General features: G+C 50.7%; 1 protein-coding gene across 1 annotated transcript in view; it reads left to right on the top strand.

Annotated features, from left to right (window-relative positions):
- CCDC93 (coiled-coil domain containing 93) overlaps positions 1–19,859 on the top strand; it is an 87,361-nt gene extending 67,502 nt beyond the window's left edge. Inside the window, exons 16-24 of the mRNA XM_060016927.1 lie at positions 98–169; positions 1,426–1,479; positions 2,970–3,032; positions 6,278–6,386; positions 8,353–8,435; positions 10,440–10,477; positions 12,049–12,133; positions 14,877–14,990; positions 19,476–19,859. Coding sequence (XP_059872910.1) covers positions 98–169; positions 1,426–1,479; positions 2,970–3,032; positions 6,278–6,386; positions 8,353–8,435; positions 10,440–10,477; positions 12,049–12,133; positions 14,877–14,990; positions 19,476–19,529 — 672 coding nt within the window. The 3' untranslated portion in view covers positions 19,530–19,859. The remainder of the gene's footprint in view (positions 1–97; positions 170–1,425; positions 1,480–2,969; positions 3,033–6,277; positions 6,387–8,352; positions 8,436–10,439; positions 10,478–12,048; positions 12,134–14,876; positions 14,991–19,475) is intronic.
- The last annotated feature ends 401 nt before the right edge of the window (positions 19,860–20,260 follow it).

Raw genomic sequence — 20,260 nt, 5'->3', positions numbered from 1 at the left:
TCACGAAAAGCGAAAAAAAGACTCTAGATCAAGGTAAATAATTGCCTCCGATGACTAGCCTGTCCAAATCTTACAAATGTTCATGTTACTTTTAAAGGAGGAGATGGCCCGGCTGCAGCAGGAAATTGAAAACCTGAAGGCTGAGAGGGCTCCAGGCAGAGATGAAAAGGTACGGGCTGTGGAGAACTGCTCCAGTCTGCTGGGGCTGTGTGACTTCCACCGTGAAAGGATTTCTAGAGGACTCAACAGCGAAGAGTCTGGTGCCGAAAAAGACCAGACTTCCCTCAGCCTGGTCCTCTGAACACACATTTCTCAAATAGTTTTCTTCAATATTTGTCCCTGTCCTTTGTCTTCCTTCTATGGGTTAAAGCACCCATAGGTGTGGCTAGCAGCAACTCCAGATAAGAATTAACGGGTCACAAGCCCGGCTGCCCCCTCTGTTAGGGACAGGGTATTTGCAGGAGCCCCCTGAGCTCTGTTCCCACTCGTCCCATTTGCCTGTAAATTCTGTGCCAGTTTGCTCATTTCACCCTGCACTCCTGCCCGGGGACACAGGAAGGCAGCAGAGAGCAGCACGGGATGTGAGGTCAGAGCTCTGGCAGCCCGGGAGCATCCCGGGCTCAGGAACACGGCCCACTGGCTCTCGGAACAGACGCCTTGACCTTCCAAGGAGCTAGTGTGGACAAGGACAGAAAAATAAGTCTGTTTCTCTCACCAAATTAGATTGTAGGGATCGCTGTGGTTCGTCCCTTCTCACACTCTATTCAAGGCTTATTTGCTGAAGCTCCCTGTGCTTAAGATGTGAGAGCTGGGTGTGGCTTTGGACCCCATCGACTGCACCCTCTCCCTTGGGGAAATGGGGAACTTGGGGCTCAGAGAGGGGAGGGGACTTGTCCAAGCAGCCAGCATGAGTCCAGATGCTTTCCACCAGGGCTGCGGGGAGATGGGCCTCAGAGGTGCCACCTCCCTGTCGTGATGGGTTGTGCCACTCCAGCCACAGCCGTGAAGACTGGCACGGGGATAGCAGAGTGTGGCCGTGCAGTGGGTGGTGTCCTGGGACCACCCACCCACATCCAGCCTTTCCAGTTGTTTCTAAGACCTTGAGCTCGGAGGCTCACATGAGCTCAGCAGCCTCTGGGTTTGCACAAATCGCAGACTTTCAGGATGGCATTTCTCTTCTTAGCAGTCACACCTTGTTAGAGGGATTGACTCACATTCAAAGACAGTTAGGGTTTCGCTTGTTAGCGTGTGGCTGACAGGTATTTAAGAACAATTTAAAATCCGGGGCTCGTGTGCAGGCTGTGCCCTGTTCAGACGTGGTCTGCCCATCCCCCCCCCCACATCTGGACCCTCAGCTTTTCTGTCCCATCCCTTTCCTCAGAAGCATTTTTTTTCTTCTTTTTTTTTTACTTTTCCTTATTGCAGACCCTCTCCGGGGGAGAGCAGCACGGTGCCCTAACCCCTGCCATGACGCACAACGTAAGTACCTGTTCACTCTCAGGACCGCGCTGTCCTCTGCGGGTGTGGCAGCTTCTCACGCGTCTTTTCGTCCTGTCTGCGGCCACCTCCTTGTCTTCGGGCTCTCAGGGCGTGGCTCCATCTCGTGCATCCGCCCCGTGGGTGGAGCAGGACCTCCCGGGGACGGCCCTGACGGCTGGCACCTGGCACAAGGCATGCCGTCCCCACCCTGGCATCTGAGCCGGGAAGGGGACAGGCCTGTGTGGTCCACACATGCCCGTCACAGCCCAGGCTCCGAGGGGCGAGCAGTGCACAGGGAGAGAGCTCTCTCTGGGGGGACTGCGTTCCAGGGTCAGCAGCCTGTAAAGGGCTGGGTAGTAAATATTGTCACCTTTGTGGGCCAGCTCCACCGTGGTCGTGGTAGTCTATAGATAAGTGAAAGGACATGGCTACATTCCAGTAAAACTTTATTTACAAAACTAGGCACAGAGGCGAAATTGACCCAAGGGCTGTGGGATTTAGCTGCTGGGCTGTAGTTTGCGGACCCCTGTTCTGAGTTAAACAGGTGCTTCTAGGAGAAAGGAATAGAAAAGGAAGAAGAGAAGGAAGAGAGAAACAGGAAAGCCTCTAACATTCTCCTCCTTTAGGGTTTCTCTTCCCTTCGTGCCCTCAGAGGCTCCTAGAGAGTGAGCTTCGGGACTCCCATGGTGAAGGCTGTTGAGGTTTTCCTGCAGCTGAGCCCCATGGAGGAGCTGGTTGTGTGTGTTTGTGTGTGTGTGTGTGTGTGTGTGTGTGTGTACACACACAGTGGGGAAGGGGCACCTCTGACACTACTGTAGCTTTCCCCAGTTCAGCAAACCATCCAGCCATGTCTTTTACCCCATTGGGTTCAGCGAGGGGCTCGTTTCTCTCTTTTAATTCAACTCTGTCCAAAGGGCCTTTCTGCAGTGGTGGAAATGTTCTCTGTCTCTGCTGTCCAGTGTGGTAGCCACTAGCTACATGTGGCTACTGAACACTTGAAACGTGGCTAGGGAAGTTGAGAAACTGAATATTTGTAAGTTTTAGTTAACGTAAATTTAAATAGCCGCTCGTGGCTGGTGGCTATCGTATTGGATAGTGCAGGTCTAAACAGAAACGTAGGAAGCAAGCCATCATCACCTCCAAACACAGAGACATAGAATGACAGGCTCTTTAAGTCACAGTTGTCTTCTCCTCCTCATGGATCTTTTTTGGTGCGGGAGGAAAGGGCACGTGGACTTGAGGGATACTTCACTTAAGAACCCTGGATGCAGCCTGGGTCCCGGAAGAAGGAAGAGTTGTCATAAAGTGATGTGAAAGAGTGTCAAGGGTCTCCCGGGACTTAGGACCCGACCCTGAACTCGGCCATTTGAAAAAAGGAATTTGGAGCCTCAGGATGAGGGAGATATATAAAAACTGTCCAACTTCAAAAGATTTCATCAAAACATGAAAATTTCCTCTTCCCAGATAATTGTGTTTCTTTCCAATTTCAGGAAGACCTAGACAGACGGTACAATATGGAGAAAGAGAAGCTTTACAAGATCCGTTTACTACAGGTGAGTGAAAACAAGAGCTAGTAAATGCCTCTAACTAGGCTTGCGTGCCTATAACAGAGGTAGAAAGCCTCAGCATCTAAGAGCTGGGGAGGCTCGGGAAAGCTGCTGTTCGCTCTCCTATCTGGAGTGTAACTCAGCGGATTATGTTGGTTATAACACCTCACATTGGTATGTTGTTTCACCATTGTCTCGTTTGATTTGAGGTGGGTGGAAAGTAGCTATTAGCCTCATCTTCTATGTGAACAAATTGACTCACATCTGTGAAGTACAAGCAGCTTGTAAGTGCCGGAGCGAAGGTTAGAGGTCTAATGTTCTTGTCCAGTACTTTTTTTTTTTTTTTTTTGCGGTACGCGGGCCTCTCACTGTTGTGGCCTCTCCCGTTGCGGAGCACAAGCTCCGGACGCGCAGGCTCAGCGGCCATGGCTCACGGGCCCAGCCGCTCCGCGGCATGTAGGATCTTCCCGGACTGGGGCACGAACCCGTGTCCCCTGCATCGGCAGGCGGACTCTCAACCACTGCGCCACCAGGGAAGCCCTTTTTGTTTTTTTAATTAAGAAAATTTTATTTACAGTAGAACAGAATACTTAGGAATATATTTAGCAAAAGAATTGTAAAACTTGTACTCTGCAAACTACAAAAAATTGTTAAAATGTCCAGAAGAGGCAAACCTGTAGAGACAGGAAGTGCATTAATGCTGCCTAATGGTGGGGGTAAGGGGTCGGGAGACATGGGAGTGACTGCTGATTGGTACGGGTTTCTTTTGGGGTGATGAAAAAGTTCTGCAATTTTAGGTAGTGGTGATGGTCGTACGACTCTGAGTATACTAAAAACCATTGAATTGTATACTTTGGGTGAAATGTATGGCCTGTGAATTATATCTCATAGCTGTTTAAAAAAATGTGGCGGGGGGAGGATAAGGTAGATTTAAAAATATTGTGTTCTTGTCTAGTACCTTTCCCCTAAATTAAGTGCCCACTTTAGCTGTCTTAGTTGATAACCTTAGGGGTTTGTGAGAAGGCCATCAAATATGGGGAGTTTTAAAGTTGGCTCTAAATTCACATAGATCAAAATTACGTTATAGAATCTTCTACATTGCCGGATTCTGGCTCATGCACATTCAAAAGCCAAGCGTTAACTTGTGTTGCACTTTGGCCCGGGCCTTCTCTCTGTTCTCTGGGAAAGGAAGGCCAGGTTCTGGGGGGGAGCGGCCAAGGGGCTGCAGGGGCCAATGGGACCCTCTTTCTCCTTTCTCTGGCCCGTGCTTATTTTGCTGAGTTGTTGGGCTAAATTCCGGGGAGTCAAGTTTGTCCTGATGCAAGGACACTGTACCAATCTTAAAGAGACACAGAATTAAGTAAAATCAGGACAGTACAGCTGCATACTTGGAAACTTTTTGACTGTGTGCTTACTGTGTATTCAGTGTTGCATTAGATCCCAGGAATAGTAAATGGGATGCTCTATCTTCTGGGAGCCAGCTGGCTGTTTGAGAACCAAGATATGTCCATATGCATCAAAGTACAAGGGGGCTTATATGCGAATTGCATACTACAGGCTGGAGACCTGGGGGTCAGTCACACATGCTGGCTAGAGGGAAGGTGCAGTAGAACCCTAAGCCTGCTGAAGCCTGAGCCAGGGCTGGGTCAGTGAAAATGGACAGAAATAAACCAGCAGGTGAGAGGCTGAGCAGCTTTATCCATGGAACTGGGGATGGGTTAGAGGAAAAGTGGAGTCGAGGATGGTGGGGGAATTTCTGCCTTGGGCAATAGTGTGCATCCTTGTGTTATTCATTGAGCAAAAGCCTGAAGGAGAGAGGATAGGGCTGAAGGGGATGGGAGCGTGAATAGAAGTGTTAATGAGACCTGTTTAGGGCTTTTAAAGGTTGGGGTACTCACCCCAGTAGGAATAGTCTGGGATGGAGATCTGGGGGTCAGCGCTGTATAGGTGGTAACCTAGGATGTGAAAATACAGGCTGAGAAGAGGGAAAGAAGGATTCCACCGATGAGGGTTGAGACCAAGCAGGCAGCCGGAGGCCCAGGGAAGACAGGAGCCCAAGGTCTCGTGGCAGCTGAACAGAGAGCTCAGGGGAGAGAAGGGTCAGTGTTGCCAGAAGTCAGGAAAGCTGGAAGCTGAGAATTTCCATAGGTGCAGAGAGAAGGTCTGTGGTGACCTTGGCGAGAGCGGTGCCAGTGGGTGTTGGGAGCAGCCCGCGGCAGTGGGTTGAAGGGTGACCGAGGGGAGCGGAGAGGTCAGAGGCACTGGGGTACGTTGCTCTCGGGAAGTTGTGCTATTAAAGGGAGGAGAAAGATGGAAGCTGAAAGATGATCAGGGTTTAAGGAAGGGCCTTTCTAAGGATGAGGGACTTGAACATATTTAAATGCCGATGAGAAGAAGCCAGTAGAAAAGGAGAGGTTAAAGATACAGTGAAAAGAGTGAATGATTTTATCTTTAGATTCCTGAGAAAGTATAGGAACAAGAGCCAGAGCAGCAGGCACTATTTTGGTTTGATCACGACAGTTGATAGTGGGTTTTGCGCCTGGAGGGGTTTTTGCGTCCTAATGAATTAGAGGTCCCCGTCTGCCACTGTGATAAAGTGGGCCAGAGAGGGGGAGGACAGAGAGGCACAGCAGAAGGGCAGCGCTGAGACCGTGAACCTGTGGTGGGAGCTGAGTGGCCCTCTTCAGCGCTGCCCCTCGGGGAAGCCGCCCACCTCGGAGCCCGAGGTCTCCCCTGCGCCACGCACAGCCCTGCCTCCCCAGATGCACCTGGAGCAGTTCGGCTAGAAGAGCCCAGTTCGTTTCACAGGAGGGGGAAAGTGCCAGAAAGCTGCTTTAGGAGGAAACTGTAGGAGCTTTTCAAACACGCTAAGGGATTTGGGATGTGCATGGAGGCAGCAGGGCAGCATCCCTTGTCATCTGGGAAGCACTTCTGTTTCCTGGTCCCTGCCTGACGCTGGGAATCAGCTGCTCTGGAGTCCTTGGGGGCCTGGTGGGCTGGCCGGGGGCACCATCCACACATGCCCTCCTGTTCAGAATCCTCCCTCCGATCCATTATTTTGACGCCTTCGCCCTGTGTTGCCGGGGGAGTCAGGGTCTGAGACGCGCACCTCAGGCCGCAGCCGCGTCGGGTGCCTGCCTTCCAGGGTGGGTGTGGGCACAGGGTGGGTGGCGGCAGTGTTTTGCCTCCCCAGAGGACACGTAAGGCCTTTCACCAAACAGTGTTGTCTCCCCCTCCCCTTTTGCATCTAGGCTCGAAGAAACCGAGAAATAGCAATTTTGCATCGCAGGATTGACGAAGTGCCCAGCAGAGCCGAGCTAATACAGTATCAGAAGAGATTTATCGAACTCTACCGCCAGAGTAGGTGCATCGACCACACACAAGCTCCCGAGGCTGACTCTGCGGCGGTGGGGGGTGGGGGCGCAGGAGGCGCGGGGTTCTGTCCCACTTCAGCGTGGTGGCACCGTCCATGAAAGCCACGCCTGGGAAGGCCCCCAGCTCATCGTCAGGCCCACTCACTTCACATAGCCCAGAAGCCCAAGAGAAACACCATGGAGCTCTGACTGCCCTCTCCCTGGACAGATAGCTTAAGTTGATTGAGCTCTTAGAGTGATGCCTCTAGCCCACCCTCATCCCTGTCAGTCATCGCGCTCCACTTTCCAGCGTCACACGGAACCTCGCGACCCCGGCATCTCTAGATCAGCCTTCGCTCATTGTTCTTCTCCTCTGCAGACCTTCTTGCTCGTGTGGTCCTTGCCTTTAACAGCATCACGTTCACCCAGGGATGCAGGACTGGGTCTCCCTCAGCCTAAATCAGTGAGCACATCTCGTCAGGCTCAGAGTGACACTCAGAGCTGTCATTGCCTTTCTCTTCCCAGCGCAGCTGCCGTATCTGTTCTCCCTGGCATCATAGCTCAGCCCAGTGAGCCTTAGCTGGTCTGCAGCCCCTTCTGAGTCTGTCATCCACCCATCCAGTCATATCACTTCTCTCCAGTGACAAATCCTCAGGCGCTTCCTAGACCCACTGAAGAAAGCCTCTCTCCTAATTCTGCCCAGGACCCTCCCCAGTCTAGGTGGCCTGCCTGAAGGTCCCGATTCCTGCCCGCAGTCCCCACTCTGCCCTCCTCAGTGCACACGCTGCCTCTGACTACACCATGCACTTTGACATCCTAGGCCTTGACTCCTGTTAACCTGCGCCTGGGACCCCTTCTTCATTCTGTTAGACAAAATCCTTCAAGGCCCAGCTCACATCCTCTGTAAACAGATCCTGGACCATCACCCCTTCCTTAGGCTCCCACTCTTGCTTGTGTCCCGGGTACCTCAAACTCAACACATATAAGACTGAATTTGCCTCCCCCTCCGTCTTTCCCCTCGGCCACTGGGATTGCTGTCAAGCAAGTTAGACCCCCCTGTCTTCTCTGCTGTAGCCACCTTCTCATCACTGCCCAGAGTCTAACCCCTTGTCTGCACTCCTGCCTGAGGGATCTTTCTCACACAAAATTTGATCATTTTACACTCTTGCTTTAAAAGCCTTGACATTTAATAGCTCCCCCTAACTGGATGGACAGTCTTCAGAATCCTAACTCCTGCCTCGTCTGGGCCAGCTGGCCCCCCTGCAGTCCCTGTGCCCCTCACCCCTGTGAGCTGGTCCCAGGCCCAGGAGGCCAGTGCCCTACAGTTCCCACTTGGAAAACTCCAAGTCTTCTTTCAGAATATACCCCAGATTTTCCCTTGAGACGTTGGCGTCTCAACCCTCCTTCCTGGTTCAAGCCGGAGCACTGTCCCTGCTCAGAACATGCGTCCAGACGCACGCTTCCTTTCACGTCTTACCTCACCACCCTGACGTTCTATGCGGTCCTCACGTTTGACTCAGATGATCAGCGGCAGGTGTCAACGCAGTTTCTCAGCAGAAAATAGTTTCTGCCTTAAGTTAAATCTTTCTCCCTAAGCACGGGATTTACAAAAGCGAGCCGGCTGTGGCTCCTGCCCCTGAGGAGCGTGGGAAGGGAGGGAGCCACACAGACAGGAAGAGCTGGCATGGGGCTGCTTCATCCCTCTGCCTTCCTCCTGGGACCCCTCACCTGGAGGACTTCGGAGAAACCCGCGTCCCGCACGCCGACAGGGAGCTTCCGCTGGCTCCTCGTGTCGGCTGCCACGCACGTGCCGTCGGCCTGCGGCAGCCCTACACCGGCCTTTGTGCCCCGTGGGGCTTCCGCACAGACGGCACTGGCAGGTCCGAGTCCTGCAGCGCCTCCGCGGGGAGAGGATACCCAGGATTGTTTTGATACATTTTCTCACTCACCTGCTGATTTCTTTGCATTTGCAGTTTCAGCAGTGCACAAAGAAACCAAGCAGTTTTTCACTTTATATAACACCCTGGATGACAAGAAGGTTTATTTGGAAAAAGAGGTAAGAGCCTTTATAGAAAGAAGAAACATAATCAGGTGAGCAGCTACCTGTGCTGTCCACCCGGGAAGTTTGCACGAACCTGCTGTCGGGATGCCTTCGGCTGAAGTGGGAAGAGCACCTGTCGTGTGCCCAGCGCCGACTACAGGGTCAGAAAGTGCCCACGGTGCAGGGTGGGCAGCAGTTGTATGGCGCCTCGCGAGCGACGACGTCATAAAAAGAAACATCCTGGAAGCTCGAGAGGTGCAAACGGAGGAGGGCCTGCAGCTGCTGAGACTTTAGTGTGAGTTTTAGGGGAAGGAAAGAGCCAGCTAAAGGAAATGGGGAGGGGGGGCTGTCAGGGTTGACAGGGGGAAATGGCGGTTTAATCATCCGCGGCAGACAGAGGCGTGAACTAAAAGAACTGTGAGAACGAAAGCGGGAGTGGAAGGGGCGACCGGGGCAGCCCCTCCAGGGCAGATCCGCTGGTGGTCAGGGCCCTCGATGGAAGGCAGACGATTGGGGCAGGTGTGCAGCTGTGTTCAGGAAAAAGCAGCACTGTCTTCCCAGCGGCAGCACAGTGTGGTGGCGGCAGCAGGCACCCTGGACTCACAGGGGTTTGGGTTTAGTGCGGCTTTATCTTCCTCACCTGTAAAACGGAGAGAACTGCAGTGACGGAGACAGACCGAGGCAGTGCCTGTGAAGTCCCTCGCATGTGGTGATACGTATTAGCTCCTGCCTCCCCCTCCCCTTGAGGGTGACAGAACCTATTTTTATTTTATCGTCATCCTGCAACCTGCACTAATTACCAGTCTACTAGGAAGAGTATTACAGACGTGTCTTTTACCTGGACGCAAATGGAGGCATCAGTGAGTACTGTCCTTGACTGCCTATTGTCAGTCAAACCAGATCGATCTCTCTCCTCCGAGATGCACTCCTCGAGGAGGGGTTGGGTTCTGTTTTCTCGGTATCCAGGGCCGTACACAGTAATGGGCACAGAACAGGCATCTGGTAAACATTCGAGTAGATGAGCCGAGTGCGTTTGGGGGATTTACGTCAGCCCTGGGGTAGCTCTGCTGCACACCCTGGCCTTGGGTTCTTCCTGCCTGGTGAGGGAAGACGGGCAGCCCCTCCTGAGGAAGCCTCGAAGCCCACTGACCTTCCTTCGTCAGCAGTGTTTAAAGTTGTTGCATTCTTTTAAGAACGAGGAGTGTGCAGGGGGGTGGGGCTATTTAAATTCCAAGCCATACTAATGCGGTTAGAAGTTTGCATTTGGATAAACTGTACATTTTATCTCAGGTCTATTTATACCTGTGATATTTTAGCTTTCAACATGCCTGTGGAGCCATAAGGACAAGAATATCACCTCCGTTTTACAGAGTGTGACCCTGAGTCCAAGTACAGTAAATGCTCAGTCCTGAGCTCACAAGCCGAGTCAGTGACAGAGCCAGAAAGAGGACCTAGGTTTCTAGACTCCAGACTCACAGGCCTGCCCTGGATGGTCGCCAGGACAGGTAGAGAGTCCTAGGTGCGGGCTGTGGCGTTTCTAGGGCACAGGGGCCTTGAAGGGCGCACCCCCGTGGAGGCTCTTAGGGCTGCCCGGCAGCTGGCCGCATTGGCAGAGACTTTGTGGGAAGGAGTAGAACGGCCACGGTGTTCTCACCCTCCACGCCCACTGACCCTCTGCTGAGCTGATGGCCCTGAAAAAATAAAGGGCAGTGTTTGGTGAGATCGAAAGGGCTGTGGTACAGCCCTAAGAGCCCTAATGTTGGCTTAGGCTTCCCAGCTGGGCGTTGGGTTCCGTCATTCCTGTGGTCATGGCTGTGGGAAGGTAGACAGACGCTCTGGGGGAACTCTGGAGGTGAGAACACGTTGCTCTTTTTTTTCATGTTACTTGCATCTGTGCGAACAAGGTGTGTTCATCTCAGAAGCAGCCTCCAGAGACACGTGGCAAGCTTGCGGTGGCTGGGGTCAGCACAGGCGTCTGTCAGCCTTTGCTTTGTGTTTTTGTTCTTCTTTCCTCCCCAGATTAGCCTGCTGAACTCAGTTCATGAGAACTTCTCACAGTAAGTGCTCTCAGCCCTCCTCCTGTCGGTGGCTTGTGTGCCCTGCGCTTTTGTTGGCTCGCCTCTGCCCGATCGAGCAAGGCCCAGCGCTCAGGGTGGGATTCTTACTTACGCTTTCACCCCTGCTGCTACGTGCGGATGTGCCTTGGTTTACGCAGAGCTTGAGTTCTTGCAAAAACTTAACGATACAGTGAATTTTAAAAAACACCAAGGAATAGCTTAGGGAAAAGGTGAACTTTCAAATAATTTGACTATGCCTAACTACTATGATTTCTTCATAGATTACTTTTGTCCTGCTAGGATGAGATTAATAACTTTTGTTTTTGAGCACATAGAGATGCTTTAAAATTTAGATAACGAGGCAATTCCCTGGCGGTCCAGTGGTTAGGACCCTGTGCTTTCACTGCCGAGGGCCCAGCTTCAGTCCCTGGTCGGGGAACTAAGATCCCACAAGCCGTGTGGCGTGGCCAAAAAATAAAATAAGATAAAATAAAATTTAAATAATGAAATAATCTATATGATTTTTTTAAATACTTTTCAAATCTGTGGTAGATTTTGGCTTTTAAGTCATGTGCATACTCTGAACTACTTTGTTCAGGTGTAAATATGTTCTCCAAAAGTTGGATGACAAGGCCCATCTGTAGCCAAATCATACCAGCCCTCAAGCATGGCCATTGGCCTGCCCGCCATCCGGGCAGCCCCAGGCTGGCTCTCCGTCCATCAGGCTTCCTCTCCTTCCAGCACAGGTCTCTGCTGTCCCCTGGCAGGTGACCAGCAACTAAGATCTTAATGGATAACAAGTTGTAGACTTTAAGTTTCATTTCTAACTAAAACCAAACAAAAATCCTCACAGCCCCATTTAATATTCAGATTCAGTTAGTGACTTAACAACCTTGTGACATTTCTGAAAATGGTTCCTTCATCTTTATCCCCTGATCATTGAGAGAAGCTGAGGTTTGAGTGTTTTTGTGGCCGATTCTGCTTTCTCTCAGCCTGTCCTTTGGAAGAATTCTCATTCTTGTATCCGTGTGCTCTGATCCTTCTGGTGTCATTTCCTCTGCAGAACTGGAGGTGAAGGGGCAAGTTTTAGGGCATCGCTTCTTTAGCTGCTATTCCTGGGAACAGGACCAGGTTTCCCAGCCTGGTTTTAGGAAAATCTCAGAAAATGTCTCTCCGTCTCGAACAGTGCCTCTAAATCTGCAGATTTTTAAAAACTAAATGAAATTCATTTCTTAAGCAGAACCTGCCATCGTTCAGAATTAAAAAAAAAAATTGTTAATTTTAGTCACGTTTTATTTTATTTAAGAAAATATGTATTAGTAAGAAAACTATAGGGAGAGTGGGAAAAAAAGATTACTATTCAGTTACAAGACCAGGCTAATGTTCATGCCTTCCTCAGAGTTGAGAATCTTGGGCTGCCTGGAATCTCGGGGGCCCCACGGGTCCATCCTGCCTTGCAAATGCCTGCTTGCCTCCTGGGGCATTATCCGGGTACAGGGCTGACCCCTCGGTGCCTCCCCTTTTCTGAGAGTCCTGTTTGCTGGTCATACCTCTGTTGGTCTTTCTTTCAGAGCCATGGCCTCCCCTGCTTCCCGGGACCAGTTTTTACGTCAGATGGAACAGATCGTAGAAGGAATTAAGCAAAGTCGAATGAAGGTCAGATGGTTTCCTTTCTGTAATGCGGCCAGGGTTTCACACTGGTGGTGGAGAAGGCCCTGGGGAAAGCAGGCCTCTTCTGTTTGTCCTGGGAACGTGCTCTCAATTCTGAAGACACATCTTCAGTGTCTCTGCAAGGGGTCCCACCAGGCCTCTGACCCTGCAGTGGGCAGGCTAGCTCCACGGTCTGCCCGCACTGGTCGTTCAGAGGCTGCTCTTAGCAACAGCTCTGTGGACGGAACACCTACCATGTGGCAAGCACTGTGCTAATCCTCCTAAAGCCCTCTTAAGTGAGTGGGGTTCCCCCCACTTCACAGATGAGGAAACTTTCACCAGCAGGCCTTCTCTCTTGCCCAGGAACACATCCTCACTGGCTCTTTGGTTCCTGACATTCTACCGTTAGGGATTCATTCCTTAGCAGCTTAAGAGCATTTTAGTTTCCAGGAACCCCCTGTAAAAAGTGCAAGTAATTGCTGAACTCTGCTAAAGTGAGAGGATATTGAGCCTTAGAAGTCAGAAGAGAAAAGAGAGGAACTGAAGAGGGGTGTGGGTGCTCCAGAGATAGCTTTGCAGAGAATCTTCCAGACGGGGCGCAGCGTGGGGATTTCCACGCTCTGTGGCTCTGCACGGGCACACTTTGTCGGTAGGAAAGAAGACTTGCTGATGGTCTGAAAGCCGGGCACGCAGCCACAGCCTCCCACTACCATAGCCAGACAAATCCTAACTAGTGCTTCCAATGTCTCTTGCTTTTGGTCGTGTTTTTAAAACGTATCACACACCTGGTCCTCGGGCACGGCAGTGGAACCTTCTGGGGACTTAGGGCATCTCCTCTCACAATCCTGGGGCAAAGTGGTCCGATGAGGGCAACCAGAGTGTAAACACATGAAAGGAAGGATTGCCTGTAGGACCTGTCCTAAAAATCCACTCATTCAAGCTGCCTGTAATCCCATCTCACCAGAGATGAACTGCGGGCAAAAGCTCACCATACCCCCTTTCCCTGTAGCAAAATATTCATCTTCCTATTAAGGACGTCAGTAAAATCATGTCAAAAGAGCAAAAAAAAGAAAAAAATGTGTCACTGGTGACAAGACTATTCAACCTCAAAAATGAGGGCAAAGATGAGGCAGCACCTGTCCACGTGCGTGGATCCTTACCCAGGGCGGACAGGCTCTCTTGCAGGAGGGAGTGGAGTCCCTTCTTGATGATCTGGGGCGCGAGGGAAGTGGGGGGCAGAGAGCCTGGCCAACCACAGGCCTATAACAACCCAACCTCAATGCGGGGACCTTTCCAGCTGCCATGCTTGTCCTCAGGGAGATGCTTTTGCTCATAGTAAAGAACAACAGGAAGTTACTGGGGTTTTTTCCCCTTTGGCTTCCCCTTTGTTGACTATCGGATGCATTCTTGGGGAGAGAAATGGGCCCGACCCCTTCATTCTCTCCATCCTCCCCCAGGCTTCATGGCGAAGGCACCTCAGTGCTGGCCAGCGAAGGAGGCAGCCCTTGTGCCCGTCCCGCCCGTGAGATGGCCGAGCACCAGAAGCATGGTCAGGTGCCAGGGCAGGGAGGGCTCTCTCCTCTCGTGTCTGTCCTGCTGGTGGCTGACAACAGCACCTGATCTGTAGCAGGCACCCAAGAACTGTTTGTTTTAAGTGAATTCATTCTGTTGACTCCAAAAGCAGTTCTCAACAAGTGTTCCAGGTAGGGTTTGAATAATGACTGGCACTTGAATGGAGTAAGTCTGCTGTGCAGAACAGTGCCCATTTGGATGGATGTCTTTTGTTGTGTTTATTTAAAAGAAACAAAATCACAGCCCTCCGTATCTAGGTGTCATGATGGGTCCTGCTCAGATAGAGGTGGCAGGGGAGCGTGTGTACCCCAGAGCTCAGGTTTCCCCGGAACTGGCAGGTGAAGGGTGTGCACGGAACAGACAAGCAGTGAGTGCAAGTAATAGACTGGGTGTCCATGGAAGAGTTGCTGAATAAAGAGGGCACTGCCTACCTGTTTCTTGTGAAATCGTTTATATTCACACACACAACAACTCATGACAGGAAGTCCCCTACGAACGAATTCCGTTCCGAGAGCACATTCGTAAGTCCAATTTGTTCTTAAGTCCAACAGAGTCGGCCTAGGTACCCAACTAACGCAATCAGTTATACAGTACTGTACTGTAATAGGTTTATAATACTTTTCACACAAATAATACGTAAAAACAAACACAAAAAAATAAAGAAAACATTTTTAATCTTAGAGTACAGTACCTTGAAAAGTACAGTACAGTACCAGCTACATCACTGCTGCTTTTACAATTGCTTCCGGACATCCTGGGCTTGAAATAAAGATACTGTACTCTATACAGTACTGTACAGTAAAGTACACAAAAGCACAGCCACTTGTAGAGGATGCACGCACATGACAGTGTACGCCGGACGCGTGAACTAACTTACGTGATTGGACACGCAAGTGCACGTTCTCATCTTTGAAAGTTCACAACTTGAAGGTTCGTATATAGGGGGCTTACTATAAAGGAAACAGTTAATGCCCAGTGATAGGAGAATTGCTGAAAAATTATAGTGTCTCTGTGCAATATTATGCAAATAAATAAACCAACCTCAAAAATGATGCATAGAAGGAAACTACTGGAAGGAAATCCATGAAAATGTTAGTAATAGTTGCCTTTTGGACGTTGCCAGCCGCCCTCGGTCAGAACATGCCTTTTATCACCATTTCCCAAAATGTTTCAACAGATGGAGAAGAAGAAGCAAGAGAACAAAATGAGAAGAGACCAGTTGAACGACCAGTACTTGGAGCTGTTAGAAAAACAGAGGCTGTACTTTAAGACTGTGAAAGAGTTCAAGGAGGTAAGAGGAGGGCTGGGCTGGCATGTAAGGCTGGGCGAGATTTGTGTTCGCCCCCAGATGAGCCTTTGCAAACCAGAGCATTGCTTTGTTTTTCCACTGGTCTGAAATGGGAGATAGCAGGTTGGCAGTGGATGTGACAGTGAAGCGTGCGTCACGATTGTGTTGTTCTGTGGCCCATCTTGAGGCTCTAACTGGACACTCTAAGAAACGTCACTTCAATTTCCTAACACTCAGTAACCACATTAAACTCACAAGTAAAATGGCCTCCTCAGCCCACCTGGAAACAGTGTTTGCTGTGGGTTCAGGTCTAGCATTTCCCCTCCTCCCAATCTTAGACTGGGGAGGGACCTTGAGAAGCCACATGGGAGGTGAGTGAATTTGAGTGTGGCAGGCTTGGGTTCAAATCCTGCCACTCACCAGCTGTGCAGGTGGAGAGGGACCTCATCCCTGTTGGGTCAGATGAGAGAGGAGAGCATCTAGTCTGTGTCTGGCACCTGTCACACCCACACACGCAGGTGAACTTTGCTTGCCCCTGTCTTTTCTCCCTGCATTTGGGCAGGATTATTCTCCATCATTCCAGAAGGAAACGTGCCCTTTTAAGAAAATTTCCAGAAAGGAGACTTTATCCTTTTGCTTGCCAAGATCTGTCTCATCAGCTTTATTTTCCAGAATTTTTCCCCCTTTCTAATGTAAATCCATGTGGTTTTAGTGAATTTAGAGATTGCTGAAAATACAGGGGTTGGCTAAAGGTAGTTGTATCCTGGGGTGTGGTCAGTGGAATAAAAAATACAATCTGTCCATACCAGTAATTTGGTCCTCACCTGTTTTGAGGCTCTTCTCTCTCCCTTCCTTGTCTTTTTCTTCTCTACTTCTCCTTCCCTTTTTTGTAACTTAACTTTTGAGAACCACAACCGTAGGCATTTCAGATTCTCTCGTCCTTTCAATAAATGTTCTTTCTTCCAGCTCCTGCCACGGCCCTGGGATAGATACATCAGGTCGTAAAACAGACTGGGTCCCTGTGTCCAGGAGCTTGCATTGTGTTGGGGGAGACAGATAGCAAGCTAGGAAACAGACCCTCGTAAACAAGTAGTAACAAATAAGAAGTACTTCCCGCCATTGCCTTGGCGGGGACTAATGTAGAGGGTGTGGTCGGGGAAGGCCTCTCTCCAACGAGAAGGACCTGGCCTTGGGCAGAGTGGCCAGGCGAGGTGCTCCGGGTCCGTGGGCCCCTGTGGCCGGCAGCAGTTGGAGCTGAAGGGCCAGTGAATGAGCTGACAGGGAACAAGTAGGGACCCGCTGCGCCCCATCTGAGCTCCTTGTTCCCAAATAACGCACAAGGAGAAAAGGCCCAGAGGAGAACTACATTTCACACATTGCGTGAACGCCAGCACCGCCCTTTTGACAGCAGGAACAGAAAGCAAATGAGCTGAGGAGGATAAGTATAAGCTGTCAGAATCAAAGCAAATAAAAGTGACATAGAAAAGCTCACTGTTGCACTGCAGGCTCTCAGGCTGAAGGCTTGGGGTGATCTCTGCTCCGAAGGGAAGGTTCCCTCGGATGCGTTAAGCTGGAGGTTTCCACGTTCCCGCCTCTTCGGCACAGTTACTCTCAGTCAGAGACTGAGGGTGGGTCCCTCAGAGCCCGAGAAGACCCCAGACTGGACCAGGTGCTGGCCTCAGTTTTCTTCAGTCCAAAACAAGTTGGAAGAAAGGCGGCAGGGGGAATGTGATATATGTTCCTCAGATAGCTAAGTGTATTTCACTTAAAGGACTCACCTTTTTAAAAAATTGCATGTCCCCTTGTTTTTTGATGTTAAAATTGCTCTCTCTTATAAAATGATAGTGACAGTATGCATTCCTTTTTTTTTTATCATTTTACTTGGCAAAACTTTAAAATTAACCACAGGTTAGCATTCCCAAATCTTAATTTTTTTTTCAAGATCCTCTGAGGTAACTTGGGGCCATCACAGGTGTTGAGGCTTGCCTGCTGCTCCCCAGTTTCCACCCCATTCCTCCAGGTAGAGGAATTCTGTTCTTTTACGTATTGCAGCGTCAGGTAAGATCTCATCTGTGGAAGAAACACAGTTCGAAAAGTCAGACTCTCATCCCAGGATGGACTCTCCTCCCAGAACCCTCTGTCTGCCTCCTTTATTTGCCTCTCCTCGACCTGCTTGGGTTACTGCTCCCCAGGGCTGAGTTCTCACTGCATCCTGGTCCCCAGCACCGTCCTGGGCAGTAATGGCTCTTCATGCAGAGCAGGGCGTTAGCCAGAACATGGCCTTTGACCACTGCCGTCGTCCCTTTATGGTTTAGTTGACTCCATATTAACTGAGCCCCTTGATGCCTATGGGCTCCGTGCCTGACCCAGCCTCCTCTGAGACCAAGGCCTTTTTTGACTGGCAACGTCGGGTTGTCTCTAAAATCCCATTGGCTTGCTTGTTCTTGGACTTGTTATTAATAACAAGTCCGCCAGGAGAAAACACATACTCTGGAATCACCTTAATTGCATCATTACACCAACTGATTGTGTTTCCCAAAGCACAGTCTGTCACAAGGTCACCAAACCAAGATTCCGATTCTAGCCTGGCTCTGACGAATGCCAGCCATCCATCTTTATGACGCTGGCTCTGGGCACGTAATCTCCGGTGACCGGAGCTCAGGGTGTCTGGCACCTAGCGAGCCCCCTACCGTCTTCAGCAGGAAAGAAGCAGGAGGGAGGAGACATCTTCCCTTTTCTTATAGAAAGAAACACCTAAAGGGCCCTTTCTGTATTTGCTTTGAACAGACCGACAGTATCATTCTGTAGTCCCGAAAGGCTCCGAGGAGATTCCATGAAAGGTAGTCAGTGCTCACGCACCAGGTGACAGCCAAGGATGTTTCTACTGAGAACTTCCAGCAGCATCTCAGTGTGGTGTGATGACCAAAATCACCCCGGGTGGAACTCTGCCACAGCAGTGTTTTGATGCTTACATGAGTTGTTTGTTTTGGTTTTTAGGGTTTTTTTTTTTTTCTCTATTCAGAAGGTGAGGTGGGTAACAAAAGTTATTTATTCACTGTTTTATTGTTTTATCTTTTTATTATGGAAATTTTGAAAAACACACAGAAGTAGAGAAAGTAGTGTCACAATATGATAGCCTGACTCTGCCCGTCTTGGTCTGTCTTTACCCCTCCCTCTCCGCCCCCCTTTTTTTTTTGGCTGGAGGTTTTTCGCCCAAGCAAATCTCAGTAACTCTTTTTAAGTAAGAAAACTTTCTTCTCAACTTTTCTAACACAACACATGTTACTTATTTCACCTTCTTTTTTCCCCCATCCCCAGGAAAAATTAACTCGCTACCCCTCCAAAAACACGTGCTTAAAACATGTCAGAGTATCTTGCTTCTGGCGGAACAATTCAGCTTCACCCCCACCCAGCCCAGAGCCTCCCCAGCTCTGAGTGGAAGATACGCAGAAACCCTACAGGTGAACCAGGGTCCTTGCAGCCAGAAAGACCAAAGGGCCTCCAGAGAAGTGGGAGCACCTGGCCGGGCCCAGGGAGATGGAAACATTGACTTTAGGGGGCTTGGATGCAGAGGGGCCATGGGTGACAGAAAAGTTTTCTTCCACACTAAGTGGATCTCCAGCCAAGCATGGCAACTGGAGGCCTAGCCACACGCCGGGCCTGCACCCTCGGGCTCGACCCCTCCAGGCCCTTCCCCCTGCCGCATTCACCTCTCCCTCTAAACAGGGCTCCTCGTGACGTGGCCCGGGGAAGGTGTGGAGGTGGTGTGCTAGCAGATGGAGGTACCCTGAGATGTCAAGGCCACTACGAACAAGGGGGAAGGAGGACACACAGTGATAAGCTTTGGAAGAAGGGGATATGAAACGATGCAGCAGTGGCCTTGCATCCTGGACGCCAGACTCCCCACGCGGGGGAGGCCCCAGTGACCCCTCAGCACACACAGTGATGGGTTTCCTTCAGCTCACTTTGAGCGGGAGGTGTCCCCTGACACGTCTCTTTCCCTCTGTCTTCTGTGAGTTTCTCTCGTAAAGCCAAGGGTGTTCTTAACCTTCACTCTTGCCGGGGTAAGACCTTTTCTACGTGCCCTGCCTGCTGTGTGGACTGGGGCTGCCTCTTATAACTCCTTAGGCCGTGGTCTCCGAGGACTTTCTCCCTTCCTCACTGGAGGGGTCACATAAGTATCTGCTTTCTGCTTCTGTCCCTTGGGATTTTAGAGGCTTCTTGAAGTCTTTTGGAATGACAGTGCCTAATCCTCTCCTATCCTCATTCTCACAGTCCAGAAACCAGTCCTCTTTGTAGCCGTTGGGGCCTTGAAGGTCAGCGTGTGGCCAGGAAGCTCTGCCGTGATGGTGGCAGCATGCAAGGAGGCTGGTCCACGGTCCACAGGGCTCCCTGCGGGATGGGGAAGGATGCAGAGGCCGTCTGAGCCTCATGCGGGTGCCGACGCGGTCCCCACCTCTCTGCTCTCTCTCTCTGCTTCCCCTCCAGGAGGGCCGCAAGAACGAGGTGCTGCTGTCCAAGGTGAAAGCCAAGGCCTCCTGAAGATTCCCAGACGACATCGTACGTCATTGATGTCTTTTTCTAAATGCCGTGTATCAACTACAAGATGGTGAAATGGTTCTGAACGCTGCAGCAAAGATGCAGGTGTGATGATCTCGACACCCTGGATATTCCCTTTCTCCTATCTGCTTCCACTGTTGTCGATGGAATCAGATGGGGCAACCACTGTGGCTTGGATGACACCCATCCTCCGCTGAAGAAATGTGGGCGGTATTTGTTCTCTGTGTCGATTCAGCCCTTATTTCTCCAGTGACATTGTGCATATGAAGGTACCATGTTTGTCTGGACTCTGAATAAAGTGATGTTAATTGAGCAGCCGCTGAGAAGGAGGCACTGAGGGCGAGAGCAGGGTGGCAGAGACCCAGCAGCCAGGCTCCCAGCGAGTGGCCCCAGAGCTGGACCACTGGGGTTTTTTTTTTTCTTAGCAAACAAGGCTTTTAGCTGAATGACCAGCCCAGGTGAGTGTTGCTCACTCGGGCCTTTCACTTGCCCGTGGTGCCTTTTGTTCCCGTCCCCTCGGGTGCCAGCCAGCAGGCTTGATGGTGTAGCAACTAGAAAGAAAGCTCAGCACGTGCCCTGGCTCCACCCTCACGCTCCGCTCAAGTTCATCTCACCAGAAATCGAAAGCAGGGGCCTCAGCTTGAGGACATGTAAGTAAGAGTGACACCTCACCTCGCCCTGTTCTCCTGTGAGTCCCAGCCACCCTGTGGGTG

This window comes from Delphinus delphis, chromosome 7 (genome assembly GCF_949987515.2).
Source record: "Delphinus delphis chromosome 7, mDelDel1.2, whole genome shotgun sequence".
Classification (NCBI taxonomy): domain Eukaryota; kingdom Metazoa; phylum Chordata; class Mammalia; order Artiodactyla; family Delphinidae; genus Delphinus; species Delphinus delphis.
Note: the sequence above shows the minus strand (reverse complement) of the source record. Positions and strands in the feature narration are given on the sequence as shown.